Source organism: Ranitomeya imitator, chromosome 5 (genome assembly GCF_032444005.1).
Source record: "Ranitomeya imitator isolate aRanImi1 chromosome 5, aRanImi1.pri, whole genome shotgun sequence".
NCBI classification, from domain to species: domain Eukaryota; kingdom Metazoa; phylum Chordata; class Amphibia; order Anura; family Dendrobatidae; genus Ranitomeya; species Ranitomeya imitator.
In genome coordinates, this window is record NC_091286.1 from 663,223,416 (window position 1) to 663,247,027 (window position 23,612).

Consider the following 23,612-nt stretch of genomic DNA (forward strand, 5'->3'; position numbering starts at 1 on the left):
ATGGAGGAGGAGGTGATGGTGTGGGGGTGCTTTGCTGGTGACACTGTTGGGGATTTATTCAAAATTGAAGGCATACTGAACCAGCATGGCTACCACAGCATCTTGCAGTGGCATGCTATTCCTTTCGCTTTGCGTTTAGTTGGACCATCATTTATTTTTCAACAGGACAATGACCCCAAACACACCTTCAGGCTGTGTAGGGGCTATTCGACCAAGAAGGAGAGTGATGGGGTCCTACGCCAGATGACCTGGCCTCCACAGTCACCAGACCTGAACCCAGTCGAGATGGTTTGGGGTGAGCTGGATCGCAGAGTGAAGGCAAAAAGTGTTATGACCTGGTGGTCAGGACAACAATGGACCTGGTGGTAAAGAGCACACGGAATGACCTGATAGTTACTGATAATAAAGGACGAGCTCTGGGACGTGGGAACTCTGCTGACCGCAATCCCTAATCCTATCAAACACACTAGAAATAGCCGTGGATTGCGCCTAACGCTCCCTATGCAACTCGGCACAGCCTAAGAAACTAGCTAGCCCTGAAGATAGAAAAATAAAGCCTACCTTGCCTCAGAGAAATTCCCCAAAGGAAAAGGCAGCCCCCCACATATAATGACTGTGAGTAAAGATGAAAATACAAACACAGAGATGAAATATATTTAGCAAAGTGAGGCCCGACTTTACTGAACAGACCGAGGATAGGAAAGGTTACTTTGCGGTCAGCACAAAAACCTACAAAAAGACCACGCAGAGGGCGCAAAAAGAGCCTCCGCACCGACTCACGGTGCGTAGGCGCTCCCTCTGCGTCCCAGAGCTTCCAGCAAGCAAGACAACAATAATAATAGCAAGCTGGACAGAAAAATAGCAAACCAAAGAAATACAAGCTGGAACTTAGCTTCTGCTGGGAAGACAGGTCACTAGAACGATCCAGGAGTGAACTAGACCAATACTGGAACATTGACAGGTGGCCTGGAGCAAAGATCTAAGTGGAGTTAAATAGAGCAGCAGCTAACGCATTAACCTCGTCACCTGTGGAAGGAAACTCAGAAACACCCACCAGAGGAAGTCCATGGACAGAACCAGCCGAAGTACCATTCATGACCACAGGAGGGAGCCCGACAACAGAATTCACAACAAAAAGGGCCAACAAGTGCTAAGCATCTCTGGGAATTCCTTCAAGATTGTTGAAAGACCATTCCCGGTGACTACCTCTTGAAGCTCATCAAGAGAATGCCAAGAGTGTGCAAAGCAGTCATCAAAGCAAAAGGTGGCTACTTTAAAGAACCTAGAATATAAGACATATTTTCAGTTGTTTCACACCTTCTTGTTAAGTATACAATTCCACATGTGTTAATTCATAGTTTTGATGCCTTCAGTGTGAATTTACAATTTTCATAGTCATGAAAATACAGAAAAATCTTGAAATGAGAAGGTGAGTCCAAACTTTTGGTCTGTACTATATATATTTATATATCCAGAGATTGGAGGCAGCACACATTCATAAGCTTTTTCACTTGAAGGTGTGCTGCCTCCAATCTCTGGATTTATATTGAAGGTTTGGTGAATACCTGGGGGGCTTGTCTCTTATATATTTTCACACACACCATATTTTTCAGACTATAAGACGCACTTTCTTCCCCCAAAATGGGGGGTGCGCCTTATAGTCCAGATGTAAGTTATCTTATAGTCTGGTTGTGGATGAGGGATGCAGCGGCGGGTCACAAGAGTCACGAGCTGGCGGCAGCAGCTAACACTGTGAATATTCACTGCTCCCGAATAGTGGAGATTGTGCGACACCACATGGGAAAAGGTAATATAGCGGGCAAGTCAGGAGGATAAAGCAAGTAGCAATGGTATTTAGTATTAACTATAACATGTCACCTGGAAAAGGGGTCCGATATCCACATCAAAGCCGAGGTCAGCGAACCCCGTGGCGATCACCTTTGCTCCCCTATCATGGCCGTCTTGACCCATTTTGGCGACAAGCAAACGAGGTCTTCGTCCTTCTCTTTCCATAAAGCTCTGAACTCTGCAATAAATGATCCCACACATCTTACCATCAGCAGAAGCGTCACACTGCAGACATAACAAAAAGAGGACGACCGCTTATAGGGAAGTGTGCGTTGTGTCGGGCTTCCTGAAAACAGAGTATGCGGAAGACATTGAGCTCGAAGAAAAGAGGTAGGTGAGCACCTGGAATCAAGATCTTGCTGGACGATGTGGAGAACACCTGTGCCAAAGAGAGAGGGAGGTAGAACACCTGTGCCAACGACAGAGGGAGGCAGAACGCTTGTGCCAAAGAGAGAGGGAGGCAGAACGCTTGTGCCAAAGAGAGAGGGAGGCAGAACGCTTGTGTCAAAGAGAGAGGGAGGCAGAACGCTTGTGTCAAAGAGAGAGGGAGGCAGAACGCTTGCGCCAAAGAAAGAGGGAGGCAGAACGCTTGCGCCAAAGAGAGAGGGAGGCAGAACGCTTGCGCCAAAGAGAGAGGGAGGCAGAACGCTTGTGCCAAAGAGAGAGGGAGGCAGAACGCTTGTGCCAAAGAGAGGGAGGCAGAACGCTTGTGCCAAAGAGAGAGGGAGGCAGAACGCTTGAGCCAAAGAGAGAGGGAGGCAGAACGCTTGAGCCAAAGAGAGAGGGAGGCAGAACGCTTGTTCCAAAGAGAGGGGGAGGCAGAACGCTTGTGCCAAAGAAAGAACGAGGCAGAACGCCTGTGCCAAAGAGAGAAAGGCAGAACGCTTGTGCCAAAGAGAGAGGGAACAGAACGCTTGTGACAAAAAGAGAAAAGGAAGTAGAATGGCTGTGCCAAAGAGAGGGAGGTAGAACGCCTGTGCTAAAGAGAGGGAGGCAGAACACCAGTGCCAAAGAGAGAGGGAGGCAGAAAGCCTGTACCAAAGAGAGGGGGAGGCAAATACCTGTGCCAAAGAGAGAGGGAGGCAGAACACCTGTGCCAAAGAGAGAGGGAGGCAGAACGCTTGTGCCAAAGAGAGAGGGAGGCAGAAAGCCTGTGCCAAAGAGAGGGGGAGGCAGAACACCTGTGCCAAAGAGAGAGGGAGGCAGCATGCCTGTGCCAAAGAGAGAGGGAGGCAGAACGCTTGTGCCAAAGAGAGAGGGAGGCAGAATGCTTGAGCCAAAGAGAGAGGGAGGCAGAATGCTTGTGCCAAAGAGAGGGGGAGGCAGAACGCCTGTGCCAAAGAGAGAGGGAGGCAGAACGCTTGCGCCAAAGAGAGAGGGAGGCAGAACGCTTGCGCCAAAGAGAGAGGGAGGCAGAACGCTTGCGCCAAAGAGAGGGAGGCAGAACGCTTGTGCCAAAGAGAGAGGGAGTCAGAATGCTTGTGCCAAAGAGGGATGCAGAACGCTTGTGCCAAAGACAGAGGGAAGCAGAATGCCTGTGCCAAAGAGATAGGGAGGCAGAATGCCTGTGCCAAAGAGAGAGGGAGGCAGAATGCCTGTGCCAAAGAGAGAGGGAGGCAGAATGCCTGTGCCAAAGAGAGAGGGAAGCAGAATGCTTGTGCCAAAGAGAGAGGGAGGCAGAATGTCTGTGACAAAGAGAGAGGGAGGCAGAACGCTTGTGCGATAGAGCGAAGGAGAGGGTGAACGCATGTCCGTGCCAACAAGAGAAAGAGAGAGGGAGAATACCCATGCCAACTAGAGAAAAATGCAGAGTGCCTGGACTAAAGTGAGAGACTGAGCTATTTACCCAGAGAGAGGCAGGGCACCTACATGAAAGAGAAAGGTAAAGTGCCTGCAAGACCATGAGATGCAAAGACAGAGCGCTAATGAGAGAGAGAGGGTGAGCAAGAGAGTGAGGGAAGGACACAGACTGTTAGTATAAGATTGTGTAACGGAGTGTAAGGGTACCGTCACACTATACGATTTACCTACGATCACAACCAGCGATACGACCTGGCCGTGATCGTAGGTAAGTCGTAGTGTGGTCGCTGGAGAGCTGTCACACAGACAGCTCTCCAGCGACCAACGATGCCGAGGTCCCCGGGTAACCAGGGTAAACATCGGGTTACTAAGCGCAGGACCGCGCTTAGTAACCCGATGTTTACCCTGGTTACCAGCGTAAAAAAAAACAAACAGCACATACTTACATTCCGGTGTCTGTCCCTTGCTGTCTGCTTCCCGCACTCACTGACTGCCGGCCGTAAAGTGAAAGCACAGCACAGCGGTGACGTCACCGCTGTGCTCTGCTTTCACTTTACGGCCGGCAGTCAGTCAGTGCGGGAAGCAGACGGCAAGGGACCTGACGGACACCGGAATGTAAGTATGTACTTTTTTTTTTTTTTTTTTACATTTACGCTGGTAACCAGGGTAAACATCGGGTTACTAAGCGTGGCCCTGCGCTTAGTAACCCGATGTTTACACTGGTTACAAGCGAACGCATCGCTAGATCGGTGTCACACACACCGATCCAGCGATGACAGCGGGAGATCCAGCGACGAAAGAAAGTTCCAAACGATCTGCTACGACGTACGATTCGCAGCAGGATCCCTGATCGCTGCTTCGAGTCAGACACAGCGATATCGTAACGATATCGCTGGAACGTCACGAATCGTACCGTCGTAGCGATCAAAATGGCACTGTGTGACGGTACCCTAATAAGAGTGTGCAGGAGAGAGACAATAAGTGAGAATGGCCTGGGACAAAGAAAGAGAGAGAGTAACAGACAGAGAAACATAATAATACACAGACAGATGCAAGAGAGACAGAAATGTGAGACCGTGAAAGAGACAGATACAAATGAGAGACGGAAAGATGAATCAGACTGAAAGAGAACGACAAAGAGACCAAAAGTGAGTACAAGAGAGAGATCGATAGACATAGAAAAGAGACAGTCGGGGAGAGAAAAAGATGTAATTTGTGAAAAGTGGAAGAACATCCCTGATGTCGTGTGCGCTCTTCTGTATCCGTCAGATCAGAGCGGCCTCAGTACAGCAGGTTGGACACCGCGTGGCCACAACAGAGCTGTGCTCAGTGATTAACACTGCAAACACGACGCTCAGCTCTGCTACATCTGTACAAGAGACAGATTTGTACCCAAATCTTCAGTGTGCTCGGGTACAATTTGCTGCTACTGAACTAGATTGACCCACATTAAGTAATAACACACCGAGGTTATCACAACCCAAGAATAACACAGGCCCCAAAGTGTTGCCCAACAAACTCAGCACTGCTATTCTGGTACATGTAGCAGAGCTGAACTGGTTATTTAATGAAGCCAGGTAAGGCTAGTTTCACATTTGCGTTTAAAAACGCAGCGTTTAAAACGCAAACGCAGGTGGTGAAAAAAACGCATGTAAACGCGTGCAAACGCTGCGTTTTTGCATGTGGAAAAAAACGCGGCGTTTTGACGCGTTTACATGCGTTTTTTCCTGCGTTTGCGTTTTTTAAACGCATGCTGAGAAGTGTGTGACAGCTGCCAATCATCAAAATCAACTAGAAAACCCACTATAAACAGAAATAGCTAGGGTTAGTGTTAGGATCCCTAGGGTTAGGGGTAGAGTTAGGGTTAGGATCCCTAGGGTTAGGGTTAGGATCCCTAGGGTTAGGGGTAAAGTTAGGGTTAGGGTTAGGATCCCTAGGGTTAGGGGTAGGGTTAGGATCCCTAGGGTTAGGGTTAGGGGTAGGGTTAGGGGTAGGGTTAGGGGTAGAGTTAGGGTTAGGATCCCTAGGGTTAGGGGTAGGGTTAGGATCCCTAGGGTTAGGGTTAGGATCCCTAGGGTTAGGATACCTTTATCACCTTTATGGTGTGGGGTGGCTTATCAGTGTTTTCTTGTTTTTTTCTATGAAAACGCATGCGTTTTTAAACGCAACCAAACGCATGTGCTTAAAAACGCATGCATTTACATAGACAGCAATACATTTTTTTGCAGCAAAAAAAACGCCTCTAGAAATTACTACATGTTGCATTTCCGCAACAAAACGCAAGTATAAAAAAAAAGCATGCGTCGTAAAACACGGCAAAATGCATGCAAAAAAAGTATGCGTTTTTAATGTTAAGTATAGGAAAAAAAACGCATGCGTTTTTTTTTTTGCGCTAAAAGGCAGGGGCAAAAAACGCAAATGTGAGACCAGCCTAACACCATGTGGAAGCATGCAATTGTGCGGCTAGAAAAACAACCTACAACTGTTTAGAGAAGTAGCAGAGCTGAACTTGTCATTAACTCTCCAGAGCTGCATCCCGATAACTTTGACAATGTGCATATACTTAGTATAACCTTTATCAAAATGCTAAAAAATGTAAGGGGCCTACAACATAAGGAGAAAAAAAAAGGCGGCAAGGCACTACTGGTGGCAGAAATGTATCTACCTCAATAACGATGTGTCTGACCCTGAAGAAGGTTCACACTCCGCCTTTAATATCAAGACAATGTGCTTTTTTCTATGGATTTACCTCTTGAGAGTAAAGGCAATCTCTTCACTCTCCCCGTACTCCTGGCGATACGCTCCGCTCACCATTCTATCGCTGGCTTTGTGCTCACCGAACACCTTCTTCATAGCGTCTGTGATTTCTCCCACAGTGCACCTAGGAGGAACATAGTACAGGACATAGTAAAGGGAAGAGTGAACCAGTACGAAGCACAATATCAATATCCAAAGACATACTGGTCTATATGACTCCGGCAGCTGCGAATCCTTTTCAGCTTTAGGAATGACCACAATAATGGCCTCCCTCATAGATGCAGGCAATACTCCCCTCTCCAACGACTCATTAAATACCCCTAGCAGCTTAGTCATCAGATCCTCATTGAGGTTTTTGTATAGCTGGGATGCCGTCAGCCCCCGAAGCTCTCTCCCCGCCATGGAAGCCAAAGCCTCTCTCAATTCCTCCGCTAAAAGCGGCTCATCCAACCATTCTCTATCTTCAGTGCTCAATTTAGGTAATTTTACCTTCACCAGAAACCGATCCATCTCCCCTTCCACCTGCTGCACCTGTGAGAAGTATAACTTACTATAGAACCCCCTAAAAACCTCCAAGATTTGTTCCCCCTGCATAATCACCCTTCCATTCTCTAATTTTAAGGCATACACAGTACAGACCAAAAGTTTAGATACACCTTCTCATTTAAAGATTCTTCTGGATTTTCATGACTATGAAAATAGGGATTTTTGTGTACTCACCGTAAAATCCTTTTCTCCAAGCCATTCATTGGGTGACACAGACCGTGGGGTGTATGCTGCTGCCACTAGGAGGCTGACACTAAGTGATACAAAAAAAGTTAGCTCCCTCCTGCTGGCTCTCAGCTAACCAGTTCAGTGCAAAAGCAGTAGATCAATAACAACCTATGAGCGTATAGCATGTCATATTATATATGAGAGTATAGCATGTCAAATTATAAAACAAGCACAAGCTAATAACAGGGTGGGAGCTGTGTCCCCCAATGAATGGCTCGGAGAAAAGGATTTTACGGTGAGTACACAAAAATCCCTATTTCTCCTTCGCCTCATTGGGGGACACAGACCGTGGGACGTCCCAAAGCAGTCCCTGGGTGGGGTCAACATCAGATCAGGCCCTGTGTAACCGCTACTTACAAGTGCGCCACCGTGGCCTGTAGAGTCCGCCTGCCCAGACTCACATCTGTGGAAGTGTGGGGATTATAGTGCTTCAAGAATGCATGCGGACTGGACGAATCCGCAAGCTTGCAGGCGTGCTTGCCGACGTCTGGTGCCTAGATCCCTTGATAGACAGGGAGAAAGGCTGACATCTAGCACGGAAGGACTCCTGGACGGTGAAACGAATCCACCAGGCTAACATGGCCGATGAAACGGCTAAACCCTTCCTGTAACCGTCAGGATGCCTTCTTCCTACAGTCAGGAAGCCCAAATAAAGTGTCCAATCTTCGGAAGGATGCCGTCCTCGATATGTACCTACTCTGAGTACTCACTTCGTCCAGATTATGGGGAAATCATTCCGTGTTGCGGACTGCAGCCGAAAGAGATGAGGGAAGGACGATGCCCCTGTAACTGTGGGAATACAATACCACCTTGGTAACAAGAGAAGGGGATGGCCTGAGGACAACCTTGCCTTGATGGTAATAAGGAAAAAAGTCTGAAAGAGCAGAGCGGCAAGCTCTGAAGACTCATCAGGATGACAAGATCGAAGAGTAAAAAGGGCGGCCTTCCCTGATAGAAAAATCTGTCTGGATCAAAAGGAGTCTACTGTAAGACTCACAGGACCATTAAGGTCCCAAAGATCTAACGGTATGCGATTGAGAAGAACTACATGCGGAAACTCCCTGTGAGAAAGTCCCTACTTGCAGTTTTGTTGCAATAAGACGGAAAGATACTAGCTACGCAAACAAAAAAAATGGACGTGGTCATTGCGGATCTCCGAGGATCATTGGGGCCCTTTCTGCTTCCGAAAGGCTTTTGGTAGTAGTGGAAGAGGGGTTATGGAAACTGGTACCATAGAGGAACAGAGCACGCACTGCGAAGGTTCTTGGATCTCGAGGACGAACCATGCACTCGAGTACATTGGCGTTCAGTCTGGGCGCCATTCAATCTACAACTGGAGAGCTCCAGCGAAGACAGATCTGATGGAAGACTTCCGGGTGAAGTTCCCACTCACTTCAGGAGAAAACCCTGACGGCTGAATATGTCTGCCGCCCAGAGTTCTACTCCAGGAATATGTACTGCCGAGATCACCGAATGTGAGACCTCGGCCCATCAGAGAATGTGAGGTACCTCGGCCATGGCGCCTGACCGTGGGTACCTGCTAGAGCAGAGGTCCCCAACCGCCGGTCCGCGGACCAGGACCGGGCCGTTGAGGTTTTTCAGCCGGTCCGCGGCGCCGCTGACAGCTAGCTTCGCGGCCCTGCGCCTGGTCAGAGCACGCTCTGTGACAGCTCGCAGTTCCCGGCAGAAAACATTATGCAGGACGAGGGGGCAGCCCTCCTGCGCAGCATGGTGTGTTCCTGATGGGGTGGGGCGGCAGGCTCTCCTCACTGACACGCCCAGTGGCGTATCTAGGGGGGGGGCAGCCGGGGCATTTGCCTCGGGTGCAGCCGGCAGGGAGGGGCGCAGTCGGGCCGCCTCATTCGGCGGTCCGCAGTGTCTCCCTCCGGCGGCTGCATTCTGCCGTCCCCGGTCAGGGAGTCAGCTGTTCTCTGTGCCGACTGTCAAGCTGACAGCCGGCACTGAGAAGCTGCAGAGCGCCGGATCCCAATGTGTGGAGGGGAGCCCCTGCAGGGTGGCTGCGGCAGGCAGGGAGAAATCCGTGCAGCTCCGCTGCCCAGCGATCTGTCTCCCTGCTTCCTCTCACACAGACGCGCCGCTGGATGACGTCATCATTCAGCGGCCGGCTGTGTCAGAGGAAGGCAATGAGATGCTGTGGTAGAGTGCGAGGAGAGGTGAGAGGGGTGTGTGAATGTGTGTGTGTGAATGTGTGTGTGTGTGTGAATGTGTGTGTGTGTGTGTGTGTGAGAATGTGAATGTGTGAGTGTGTGTGTGAATGTGTGTGTGAGAATGTGTGTGTGTGTGTGTGTGAGAATGTGTGTGTGAGAATGTGTGTGTGAGAATGTGTGTGTGAGAATGTGTGAATCAAATTCTCATTATAAATGTCATAATTACATGATAAGTATGCACTAAGCTCCACCCCTCCATAACTCCACCCCCATATGACCAGAGCCCCACCCCTGCCCCACCCCCACCCCACCGGGCCATGGAAAACTGGTCTTGCTTAAAGCCGGTCCCTGGGGCAAAAAAGGTTGGGGACCTCTGTGCTAGAGGATTGACGTATGGCACAGCCGTGGCATTATCCAATTGAATTCGGATGGGGTGACCTGCCAGAAGGCAGTGGACCTGCTGTAGGATTAGCCGTACCATTCGGATCCCCAGAGTAATGATCGGGAGAAGAAGACTGGCATCGGTAGTCACTAATAACCATTGAACCGGGAGAAAGGCCCTGGATGAGGAAGGAGCTCAGAGACTACCCTCAAAGCCTGATTGACTTGCTGAAAACAAATGGAGTGAAGGAAACTGCTTCCATTGTCGTCACCATTTTTTCCTCAGAACCCTCCTAGCGAATCGTATGAAATGAGGGGATAAGTGATCAAGTGTGCAAGCTCCCTGTTGAAGGGCCACGACCTTGTCTGAGGGAGAATTACCATCCTTCTGGAAGAAGTGCAGGATCATCCTCAAAAAGGATCTGCTGGGCTGGAAATGAGGAAAACTTGTCTAAGTTTAGCTGCCAGCCCAGGTGAGAGGGTATCGCAAGTGATATAGACCCTCACCTACTGTATTCTCACCCATCCCTTGTAGATTGTGAGCCTTCGCGGGCAGGGTCCTCATTCCTCCTGTACCAGTTATGACTTGTATTGTTTAAGATTATTGTACTTGTTTTTATTATGTATACCCCTCCTCACATGTAAAGCGCTATAACAATAAATAATAATAATAATAATAATAATAATAATATAGACGACTCCGCGTAGTCCTGGAAAAGCGGTTAGAAAGTCGACCAAATAGGGCAGGACGACCACTATTCTAGGGTGCAAGAAGAACATGACAACCGCCATGACCCTTGCAAATACTCTGGGTGTGGTAGCCAGGCCGAAGGGCAAGGTCATGACTTGAAAATGCTGTTCACGAATGGAAAAGTGAAGGAATTTTTGAAGAGGGGAAAAATAGTAATGTGAGGGTAAGGATCCCGAATGTCGATGGATGCCAGGAACTCCACCATTTTCTGTTGAAGTAATGGCTGAGTGGAGGAACTCTATCCGAAGAAGGAAGACCCCGTCAAAGGTTGTTAGAAGTTTGAGGTCCAGGGTCGGTCTTACTTTTCATTCCCCCTTTTTGGAACCAAGATCCCTTAGATCTAGACTGTCCTGGACAACCCTTCCACTGCTGGTTGGGTCTGTAGGAAACATACGATCCTTTGCTAGTCTCCAGCTCAGAAGATTTGATTGGCCAGCTGTACTGTCTTCGGGAAAAGGTTATTGGTGTGAATCAAAGTAGTTAGGGTCTCCGACCAGGAGACTATTGCTCAAGCAACCCATGCGGCGGCTAAGGAAGGGTAGAGCGCTGAACCCGAAGCTGCAAGACGTAACGAACCAGATTTGCTATCTGCCAGTCCATGGTATTTTTAATTGATGATAGATCAGGCAGGACTACTGGTAGGTATACCAGAAGAGATTCTACCCAGTTAATCTGCCAAGTGGCAGAATGCGCAGCTGCATCCAGCAGGTCAGGAAAAAAAGCTGTTTCTTGCCATCGCTGCTCTCTTTTGACGGTGCAGAGTAGAAAATTAGAAACCCTCGATCCACCATCCTCTTAACAGGGAAGTATAGAGGGATCGTCCGCATTCTTGCATCATCTGCTAAATAGTGGTGATTTAAAGGCGGGTGCTCGGACGCCAAAAAGGGTGCCTCTGTACATCCACAGAGTTCAGGTCCCCGGGTGGACATGGCAGATTGTCTGGCATTAGGCCTGGATGCAGAAGAGGATACATGGAGGCGACACTACATGTGCTCGTCTGTTGATGGTGTGGGGAGATCGGTGCCCTTTAAAGGACTTGATGGCCTTAAAAATCAGACCAGGTATGGCATCCCACGTAGAGGCTTCTGTCCAGTGAATCGCTCATCAATTTGGTTGATATAAATAGGCGAGTCCATCCTTTTCTAAAGCTCTGGCAAGTCCAGATCCAAGGCAATATCCGATCCATATTCAGAGCCTTGTTCTCAGAAAATCATTGGGGAGAGAGCAGGAAATGAAACTTCCGTTTTCTAGATGCCTGTACGTTTCTAGATGCCTGTACATTTCTAGAATACTTGCGGCCCCTGCTAGACGACGGCTCCCATGTAGGAGAGGGCCCATGTATATCGGTCCACAGAGGGTTCACGGTTGGATTCAATCTCTTGGATTGCGGTCAGTGACAAAGTCCACTGAGGGGAACTAGGTACAATGGGATAAACTGGGATCAGCGGGGGAAGGGCTCCTGAGCTCATTAAGGGTGACCGGCTTCAGATTGATCATGTGCCCTTAAGACCAGTGAATACTGGTCATACGCCTTTAAGAACAGGGAATACTGGTCGTGTGCCTTTAAGACTAGGGAATACTGGTCATGCGCCTTTAAGACCAGGGCATACTGGTCATGCGCCTTTAAGACCAGGGCATACTGGTCATGCGCCCTTAAGACTAGGGAATACTGGTCGTGCGCCTTTAAGACCAGGGAATACTTGTCTTCGTTGTGCTCCTTTAATGCAAAAAACCGTCGCCCCTGTGTGAGCTGGCCGGGTGGACCAAGATGGCCACCGGGAGTTGCAGAGGTGGTAAAATCTCGCAGAGAGCGAGAAGCGCCAATTCGGGGAGTGGAGCCACAGACACGATGTGGGTGGACCCTCGAGACTTCCATGAATAGGCCCAAGCCGGGGACTAAATTTCTGCAGCCGGCGGGAGCGATACCAGCGGTAGAAGTGAGGGGCGTTGTGGTGGCCGAGAAAATTGAGCGTTCCCGTGCCAGGCGAGAAGCGCCAGAAAAGCAGGCGGAGCCGCCTTAGCGCGCCATAGTGCGGGTGCGGCTTCCGGGATGCGGCCTACTCTTTATCAGCGAAGGACAATGTTATAATACAACCCGTATAGTCTACAGATGTTTACAGCTGGTTAGAAAATACTATTAAAACATAGCTTTTATTTTAATACGCTAAAATCACTATATTACCACGTGGTTACAAAGTGCCGGTGCTCACAACATAGTGCAAAACATAAAACCGTAAGAAAATCTTGGCAAACCACACATATGCCTCTTCTCAGGGAGAAAATTTTTTGCCCTTTACTGGGTATAGCAGATAATGGAGATACTACATCAGTCCCCTTTATTATTGCTTATTATCTCTTAGGGGCGTTTTTTCCAACCCCTTCCCTGAACACGGAAAGAGTGCTGTAAATTTCACCCCACAGTTCACTTAATAATGTGACCAAAGTCCGTCTGGTTTAGACCAACAAACCAATATACATGCTGGCATATGCCAAAACAAACACAGCGGATCCTCTTGCTGTCACTTATTATTGCATATGGTGTTTACACATAAAACGCAAGCTCCACAAATAAACAGAGGAATACAGAAACCTCTCATGTTTTTAAACCATAGATGCTTCCGGAATACATATATACCCCTCTCAATATACTGGTAGGTATATGTTCACTTCGTGCATCGAATGGATTTATATCAAAGTATGTTAAGGTTTATACTCATCCATGGGACCGGGTCTTCCCAGCGGTGCCTTTTTCAGAGTGCCAGGGATCCTTCTCTTTGGTAAGTGCAACGTAGCACTCCGTCCCTCAATCCCTTTTAGAGCTGATGTCTCCCAACGTTTCATAACAATATTCATCAGGGGGGTACTGACATCTTAGCAGCATACATCGGTGAGCATTGCTAAATATCTAAAGCTCTTGCCGGTCTTAAATAGACGCTATGCACCTCACCGTCCCGCATGTTTCCGGACGCCGATACGTCACTTCCGGTTCTCCGAGCATGCGCATAATGTGTAAAAAAGTCTATGTCATACCGTGCGCTGCCCTTGAGTTCCAAGCCGTGCGTATTATACAGGTGCTCGTCCTGTTTCCTGCTACTGGAACGCACGCTTAGGGGCTTTGACCCGCACGTCTCATATGGTGACGCATGATCACCTGATCAGTGCCGGTACCTTACAGATAGACAGAGGGGGAATAGAACCAAGCCATCCCACCCTCAGAAAAATATATATAAAAAAAAAAAAAAAGATCTAACTGCGTCAAAGTGCATATAGTTTTAGATGTTGTCCCTTACAACGGGAAAATGTACAGATTTTTGCGGTCCCTATTCTCCATATACTTCTGGGATTATCAGCCATTAAAGTGTAACTAACAAACTGGCATATCCACGCGTATTGTTCATTTAGATGTAACTACTTCTAGACTAGTATATCCACGTATATTATTTATCACCTCAATTGATGAAAACTAAAAACTAAAACAGATGGGCACTGGCGATGGAGAGGAAAAAACGAAAAAAAACACCAAAAAAACGAAAATAGCGAGAATAAGGCAATGAGGGCCACAAGAAAAACTAAGAGAGACACCACGGACCCTTCCTCCAAGTAGAGTAAAAGGAAGGACAGAAAAGCTGAGGTACGCTCACAGCTGTCCCTGTTGACCCCTGACTAGTAGCAGTCCTGCCTAACGCGGAGGTTGGCACCCTAGGACCTGCGCAGTGGCGCCCCCACTCGACGGCGGCTGTCCCTGTCTCTAGAGTCCCTCTCAGACCACTATGCCTAAAGGAAAGAAGAAAAGTTTAGTTGTTCATTCAGGCCCAATGGGCTCTGAGTTTGTAGACGAAAAATCCACATGCACTCTTTTTGGAGGATATGTCTGTCCCAGTCACCTCCTCTTTGTGATCTCAATCCCTATGAATCTGATCCCTTTCACATTGCCATTGTGTAGCCAATTAATATGGTTTGCTATAGGGGTATCTCTCTTATTTATAATGTCTCTGTGGTGTTCACCCACCCTCCTCCTAAATTCTCGACTAGTTTTCCCGACGTATTCCATTCCACACACACACGTCATTTTGTAAACCACCCCCCTGGTCTTACAATTGATGAACTGGCGTATGTCGTACCTCTTTCCTGTCACGTTGCTAACAAACTCTTTGCCCTGACTGACAGAATCACAATATTTGCAATTTCCACACCTATAGCATCCTTTCATTTGTCCGCCAAGCCAGGTGGAACCTTGTGCCTGTGAAGAGGGAGGGGTGAAATGGCTATGGACTACCCTGTCTTTAATTGAACGTCCCCTTCTGAAAGTAATCTGTGGGGAAACCGTGACCATATCTTTGAGGTCATTGTCCATCTGTAAAATGGACCAATGACGTTGTAAGATTGTTCTTAGATCTTTTGCCCCATTTGTATACTTTGTGATGAATCTGGTGGGGTTACTTTCCTCCCGCTTCTCACCCGGGGTAAGAAGCTCTTGCCTATCTCTTGAAGATGCTGAAATAAATGCTTCTCTAAGGACATTATCGGGATACCCTCGTTCATGAAAACGTGTCCTGAGGTCATCCGCCTGTTTCTTAAATGTAAGGGGGTTCGAGCAATTTCTCCTAATTCGTAGGTACTGTCCCTTCGGGATTCCCCTCCTTAGCGGGAAAGGATGGTTAGACTCCCATCTCAGGAGGGAGTTGGACGCAGTAGGTTTTCTATACGTACTTGTATGTAGCTGCCCGTCATCCCCTTTTTCAATCACCACATCCAGAAAGGGTAGCCTGCGTGCATGTGATTCAGAAGTAAACTGCAGTTCCAGGTCATTGTTGTTAAGACCCGTGACAAATGTCTTAAAACTCTCCTCATCCCCTTTCCAGATGACGAAAACGTCATCTATATATCTTAGCCAGAGGATGATGTTACTCTCACCCGAATCAGTTGTGTCCCCGAACACCACATTCTCCTCCCACCAGCCCAGGAGCAAGTTAGCGTACGAGGGAGCACAGGGGCTCCCCATCGCTGTACCCCTGAGCTGGTGGAAGTATTTCCTATCAAATAGGAAGTAGTTTCTGGTCAGACAAAACTCAAGTGCCTGGATGACAAATCTGTTGTGCTCATTGTATTGCCGTCCCCGTGTACCCAGATAGTAGTCCACAGCCATAACCCCCTTGTCATGAGGTATTGATGAATACAGAGCTTCAACATCAATCGAACATAGTCTCATATCCTCATCCAACGTGATCTGGTCAAGCTTTAGGAGAAGGTCCGTCGTGTCTCGTATATATGAACTCAGAGATATCACAAAGGGTCTCAGAATTTTATCGATATATAGACCCAATTTTTGTGTTAGACTATTAATCCCTGAGACGATAGGTCTCCCTTTCAAAGGATTAATGCCCTTATGGACTTTAGGGAGGCAATAAAAAGTAGCCACCATGGGATGAGAGGGTATCAAGTAATCCCTTTCGTTGGCGTCTATCACTTTTTTCTCAAAAGCCCCCATTACCAAATCCTTCAGCTCTCTATGAAACACAGTCGTGGGGTTACCTTCGAGTCTCTCATAGCCAGTGTCCACATTGAGAAGAGAGTAGCACATCTCCCTATATTGGGTAACGTCCAGCACCACCACATTCCCCCCTTTATCTGAGGGTTTTATGATTCTCTCGTGGTCATCCTCAAGCTCACGGAGACTTCTCATTTCTACCTTCGTAAGGTTATGAAAGTGTTTTTTTTCTTTTCTCTCAAGTTCCATTATCTCCTTAGAAACTAAGTTCACAAAAACATCAATCGCACCCAGATCACTGGTTATAGGTGGCATGCGTCTGCTTTTACTCTTTAAATCCGTAAATGGGCCTTCCCCCAAGTCGTTAGGGTTAGGATCCCCCAAATGGAAAAGCAGTCTCACGTCACCCAATAGATCCTCGTCAATGCCCAACTCAGTACAGTGTTTTTTATTCTCATTTATAAAGTGTTTTTTCCACTTCAGCCGGCGAGCGAAAAGATTCAAGTCTTTTATGGCCTCAAAGCTGTCAAAATCAGTAGTAGGAACAAATGACATGCCCTTGCTTAGGACCGCCATTTGTTCCTTAGTTAGAGGCCTCGATGTCAAATTAATAATCTGGTTTCTTAAATGGGGTTCCGGGAGTTGAACCTGCTCCTGAGGGGATAGCCCAGGTCTAAAAAATGCTCACCTTTTGGTGATCCCCTGCCGGCTCCCCTCCCTCCGCGTGTACCTCCCCTTCCCCCAAGTCTTCCCCCTTGTATTTTTGAATCTTGTCTCTGAGTCGGAAAACTCTGCCTCTGATGAAGAAATGTCTGTTTCCTGAGTTCTAAAGGGTTTCTGGTTTGATACTAGGTATGCCTTATTGTCCCGGAACTCCTGCAGGTCTCTGATAAAAAACTTGTGTTTCCTTTCTTTAAGGTGGTATTGAAATTTATCTATGGTGTTTTGTAGACCTATTTCTTTGGCTGCAAACTCTGGTGCGGCCTACACATCGGGCGAAGCCGGGGGCTAAATTTTTGCAGCCGGCCGGAGCGTTACCTCAGGAAGGTGGGTCAGAGGGAAGTGGCTGAGGCTGCCTGTCAGCATGTGAATATACCGCTGCAGAGGCCCACCGCTGACTGGATCCACTCACCATCGGTGCGCGTCCCGGCATGGAGCCGCCGCGGATGACTGGGATTCAGCGCTGAGGAAAGCGCGCGCACTCTACTGTTCTGCTGCAGGTCAGGTTTTTCAGAGTGGACGGTGCACGGATAAACCTCAATCCATCATCCCTTTGTTAGGGAGGTGGAGAGAAACCGTCAACCTCCTTGTGCTATCTGCTTTCACAGTGGTGGGACAGTGGGGGCTGCTCGGACGCCATAGAGAGGTGCCTCTGTACATCCACGGAGTTCAGCCCCCGGGTGGACGAGGACAATTGTCCGGCATTAGGCCTGGCTGGGGAAGAGGGTACATGGAGGCGACACTCCATGTGCTCGTCCGTTCAGGGTGCGGAGAGATCAGTGCCCTTGAAGGGACCCGTCGCCCCTAAGAATCAGCCCAGGCTTGGCATCCCACGTCGCAGAAGAGGATATGGAGAGGCAACACTCTCCATGCTCACCTGTTGATGGTTCGGGGAGATCGGAACCTTGAAAGGATCCGTTGCCCCATTCGTCCGTGGAAAAAATAAAATCTAAAATCAAAAATGTAAAAGTTAAAAATAAAATAATAAAAAGAGTTTTGGGTCTGAATAGCAGACCCGTCCGTGTGCCTCCTACGGACACTAAGCAAGAACTGGTTAGCTGAGAGCCAGCAGGAGGGTGTATACTGCAGGGGAGGAGTGAACTTTTTTTGTATCACTTAGTGTCAGCCTCCTAGTGGCAGCAGCATACACCCACGGTCTGTGTCCCCCAATGAGGCGAAGGAGAAATTGTACATTCACACTGAAGGCATCAAAACTATGAATTAACACATGTGGAATTATATACTTAACAAAAAGTGTGAAACAACTGAAAACATGTCTTATATTCTAGGTTCTTCAAAGTAGCCACCTTTTGCTTTGATGACTGCTTTGCACACTCTTGGCATTCTCTTGATGAGCTTCAAGAGGTAGTCACCGGGAATGGTCTTCCAACAATCTTGAAGGAGTTCCCAGAGATGCTTAGCACTTGTTGGCCCTTTTGCCTTCACTCTGCGGTCCAGCTCACCCCAAACCATCTCGATTGGGTTCAGGTCTGGTGACTGTGGAGGCCAGGTCATCTGGCGTAGCACCCCATCACTCTCCTTCTTGGTCAAATAGCCCTTACACAGCCTGGATGTGTGTTTTGGTTCATTGTCCTGTTGAAAAATAAATGATGGTCCAACTAAACGCAAACCGGATGGAGTAGCATGCCGCTGCAAGATGCTGTGGTAGCCATGCTGGTTCAGTATGCCTTCAATTTTGAATAAATTCCCAACAGTGTCACCAGCAAAGCCCCCCCCCACACCATCACACCTCCTCCACCATGCTTCACAGTGGGAACCAGGCATGTAGAGTCCATCTGTTCACCTTTTCTGCATCGCACAAAGACACGGTGGTTGGAACCAAAGATCTCAAATTTGGTCTCAGACCAAAGCACAGATTTCCACTAGTCTAATGTCCATTCCTTCTGTTCTTTAGCCCAAACAAGGCTCTTCTGCTTGTTGCCGGTCCATAGCAGTGGTTTCCTAGCAGCTATTTTACCATGAAGGCCTGCTGCACAAAGTCTCCTCTTAACAGTTGTTGTAGAGATGTGTCTGCTGCTAGAACTCTGTGTGGCATTGACCTAATCTGATCTGCTGTTAACCTGCGATTTCTGAGGCTGGTGACTCGGATAAACTTATCCTCAGAAGCAGAGGTGACTCTTGGTCTTCCTTTCCTGGGGCGGTCCTCATGTGAGCCAGTTTCTTTGTAACGCTTGATGGTTTTTGCAACTGCACTTGGGGACACTTTCAAAGTTTTCCCAATTTTTCAGACTCACCGACCTTCATTTCTTAAAGTAATGATGGCCACTCATTTTTTTTTACTTAGCTGCTTTTTTCTTGCCATAATACAAATTCAAACAGTCTATTCAGTAGGACTATCAGCTGTGTATCCACCAGACTTCTGATCGACACAACTGATGGTCCCAACCCCATTCATAAGGCAAGAAATCCCACTTATTAAACCTGACAGGGCACGTCTGTGAAGTGAAAACCATTCCCGGTGACTGCCTCTTGAAGCTCATCAAGAGAATGCCAAGAGTGTGCAAAGCAGTCATCAAAGCAAAAGGTGGCTACTTTGAAGAACCTAGAATATAAGACATATTTTCAGTTGTTTCACACTTTTTGGTTAAGTATATAATTCCACATGTGTTAATTCATAGTTTTGATGCCTTCAGTGTGAATGTACAATTTTCATTGTCCTGAAAATACAGAAAAATCTTAAATGAGGTGTGTCCAAACTTTTGGTCTGTACTGTACATGTGCCGAGTCTCGCTGCGCAGATGCCACCACTGAGAGTAGATGTCCTACTTTATCACCTTCCGCATAAAAATCTTCCTTTTGAAATGCCCTCGCCCTTTCCACCTTACGCAAATGTAATTTATTCATTTCCTCCTGAGCGGCCTTCATGCAGTTCTGTGTAGCTTGTGAACATTGATTACTCAGCGCTTCCTCCACTGCCCTCAATTCCTCCATTACCGCTTTATCAGAATTTCTAGATAGTGTCTTGAACCATCTCTGAACAAAATCCCTCTTAGGTAAGCCTTCATGATGTCCCAAATATGTTGCGCTGCACTACCCTCATTAAGCCTGAAAAATTCCGCTATCTCATCTCCAATCTTTCCCATGTCTAGGAGTCGCATGTTATGTAGGCAATCCAGTGACACAGTGTGCCAGCAATCAGAGCACATACAGTGATCTGACAATAACCCAAAAACAATAGAACGAGCTCTGAGACGTGGAATCTCTGGAAACAGGAACACATGGGCTACTTGCACAGTGAACAAGTCTGTATGATCATGTTCACACACCACCAAGAAACCTGAAGACACAAAAGAGAATAGTAAAACCAAAAACACTCAGTTTGAAAAAATGTTGCAGTAATCCGCAAGTGCTAGTAAAAGATGTAAAAAACAGGGTATTTGGTTGATACGTTTTTTGCAAAAAACGTATACTAAGCTGCTCTACCAATCTTCACGGTATACCCTTATCAGAGCAGTCCTAACTAATGTATGCAATCCCTATCTGATGTATTTAAAAACCTGATCATCTGTATATAACCTGTGTGAACAGGGTTCAGAGAGGAAAAATCCATGTGTGCATACAGGGTAGAACAGCATTTGTGCAGATAGCCCAAGAGGAGTGGTGGAACTCCCCAGTCTTGTAGACACAAGAGAACAATTATGGAAACAGGAACACATGGGCTACTTGCACAGTGAACAAGTCTGTATGATCATGTTCACACACCACCAAGAAACCTGAAGACACAAAAGAGAGTAGTAAAACCAAAAACACTCAGTTTGAAAAAATGTTGCAGTAATCCGCAAGTGCTAGTAAAAGATGTAAAAAACGTGGAATCTCTGTAGACCGCAATACCTGAACCTATCCTAAACACAACTAAAGGCAGCTGTGGATTGCGCCTGACACTACCTATGCATTTCAAAAACCTGACCTGCACATCCAAACATAGACTGAGTGTGAACAGGTGCTGAACCCAGAGTCGCCAACTCGTATATAGTTAAATAAATAGGGCAGCACACTGCAGCGCCAAAACATGCAAACTTGAAAAAACGAAATTTGAACTGCATTACTGCACTAGAAATATGAAAAATGAGAGCTTTTAGCGCACAAAAATGGCCAATTTTATGTGTACCTCGTAACCACGTTAAGGCATCTCTCTTATACGAGGTCCTACGTTTGACCTATCTCATTTTTCATATTTCTAGTGCAGTAATGCAGTTCAAATTTCGTTTTTTCAAGTTTGCATGTTTTGGCGCTGCAGTGTGCTGCCCTATTTATTTGACACTACCTATGCAACTCGGCACAGCCTGAGGAGCTGACTAGCCTGAAGATAGAAAAACAAGCCTGACTTGCCTCAGAGAAATACCCCAAAGGAAAAGGCAGCCCCCCACATATAATGACTGTTAGCAAGATGAAAAGACAAACGTAGGGATGAAATAGATTCAGCAAAGTGAGGCCCGATATTCTAGATAGAGCGAGGATAGCAAAGAGAACTTTGCAGTCTACAAAAAACCCTTAAGCAAAAAACCACGCAAAGGGGGCAAAAAGACCCACCGTGCCGAACTAACGGCACGGCGGTACACCCTTTGCGTCTCAGAGCTTCCAGCAAAACGAATTGACAAGCTGGACAGAAAAAGTAGCAACAAAAGCAAAGAAGCACTTATCTAAGCAGAGCAGCAGGCCTCAGGAAAGATCCAGAAGCTCAGATCCAACACTGGAACATAGACAAGGAGCAAGGAAGACAGAATCAGGCGGAGTTAAATAACAAAGCAGCCAACGAGCTCACCAGAACACCTGAGGGAGGAAGCTCAGAAGCTGCAGTACCACTTGTGACCACAGGAGTGAATTCAGCCACAGAATTCACAACAGTACCCCCCCCCTTGAGGAGGGGTCACCGAACCCTCACCAGAGTCCCCAGGCCGACCAGGATGAGCCACATGAAAGGCACGAACAAGATCTGGAGCATGGACATCAGAGGCAAAAACCCAGGAATTATCTTCCTGAGCATAACCCTTCCATTTAACCAGATACTGGAGTTTCCGTCTAGAAAGACGAGAATCCAAAATTTTCTCCACAATATACTCCAATTCTCCCTCCACCAAAACCGGGGCAGGAAGCTCAACAGATGGAACCATAGGTGCCACGTATCTCCGCAACAACGACCTATGGAATACATTATGTATGGAAAAGGAGTCTGGGAGGGTCAGACGAAAAGACACAGGATTGAGAATCTCAGAAATCCTATACGGACCAATAAAACGAGGTTTAAATTTAGGAGAGGATACCTTCATAGGAATATGACGAGAAGATAACCAAACCAGATCCCCAACACGAAGTCGAGGACCCACACGGCGTCTGCGATTAGCGAAAAGTTGAGCCTTCTCCTGGGACACGGCCAAATTGTCCACTACCTGAGTCCAGATCTGCTGCAACCTGTCCACCACAGAATCCACACCAGGACAGTCCGAAGACTCAACCTGTCCTGAAGAGAAACGAGGATGGAACCCAAAATTGCAGAAAAATGGAGAGACCAAGGTAGCCGAGCTGGCCCGATTATTAAGGGCGAACTCAGCCAACGGCAAAAAGGACACCCAATCATCCTGGTCTGCAGAAACAAAACATCTCAGATATGTCTCCCAGGTCTGATTGGTTCGTTCGGTCTGGCCATTAGTCTGAGGATGGAAAGCCGAGGAAAAAGACAGGTCAATGCCCATCCTGCCACAAAAGGCTCGCCAAAACCTCGAAACACACTGGGAACCTCTGTCAGAAACAATATTCTCAGGAATGCCATGCAAACGAACCACATGCTGGAAGAACAAAGGCACCAAATCAGAGGAGGAAGGCAATTTAACCAAGGGCACCAGATGGACCATTTTAGAAAAGCGATCACAGACCACCCAAATGACTGACATCTTTTGAGAAACGGGAAGGTCAGAAATGAAATCCATCGAAATATGTGTCCAAGGCCTCTTTGGGACCGGCAAGGGCAAAAGCAACCCACTGGCACGTGAACAGCAGGGCTTAGCCCTAGCACAAATCCCACAGGACTGCACAAAAGTACGTACATCCCGTGACAGAGATGGCCACCAGAAGGATCTAGCCACTAACTCTCTGGTACCAAATATTCCAGGATGACCAGCCAACACCGAACAATGAAGTTCAGAGATAACTTTAGTAGTCCACCTATCAGGGACGAACAGTTTCTCCGCAGGACAACGATCAGGTTTATTCGCCTGAAATTTTTGCAACACTCGCCGCAAATCAGGGGAGATGGCAGACACAATGACTCCTTCCTTGAGGATACTCGCCGGCTCAGATGAACCCGGAGAGTCGGGCACAAAACTCCTAGACAGAGCATCCGTCTTCACATTTTTAGAGCCCGGAAGGTACGAAATCACAAAATCGAAGCGGGCAAAAAATAACGACCAACGGGCCTGTCTACGATTCAAGCGCTTGGCAGACTCGAGATAAGTAAGGTTCTTATGATCAGTCAATACCACCACGCGATGCTTAGCTCCTTCAAGCCAATGACGCCATTCCTCGAATGCCCACTTCATGGCCAGCAACTCTCGGTTGCCCACATCATAATTACGCTCAGCAGCCGAAAACTTCCTGGAAAAGAAAGCACATGGTTTCAACACTGAGCAACCAGAACCTCTCTGTGACAAAACCGCCCCTGCTCCAATCTCAGAAGCATCAACCTCGACCTGGAACGGAAGAGAAACATCTGGTTGACACAACACAGGGGCAGAACAAAAACGATGCTTCAACTCCTGAAAAGCTTCCACAGCAGCAGAAGACCAATTAACCAAATCAGCACCCTTCTTGGTCAAATCGGTCAATGGTTTGGCAATGCTAGAAAAATTACAGATGAAGCGACGATAAAAATTAGCAAAGCCCAGGAATTTTTGCAGACTTTTCAGAGATG

At 47.5% G+C, this 23,612-nt stretch overlaps 1 protein-coding gene across 1 annotated transcript in view; it reads right to left on the minus strand.

Moving 5' to 3' along the window:
• MMUT (methylmalonyl-CoA mutase) overlaps nt 1–23,612 on the minus strand; it is an 80,237-nt gene that overhangs the window by 19,044 nt on the left and 37,581 nt on the right. Inside the window, exons 10-11 of the mRNA XM_069728229.1 lie at nt 6,398–6,529; nt 1,879–2,026 (exon numbers count right to left, since the gene is read on the minus strand). Coding sequence (XP_069584330.1) covers nt 1,879–2,026; nt 6,398–6,529 — 280 coding nt within the window. The remainder of the gene's footprint in view (nt 1–1,878; nt 2,027–6,397; nt 6,530–23,612) is intronic.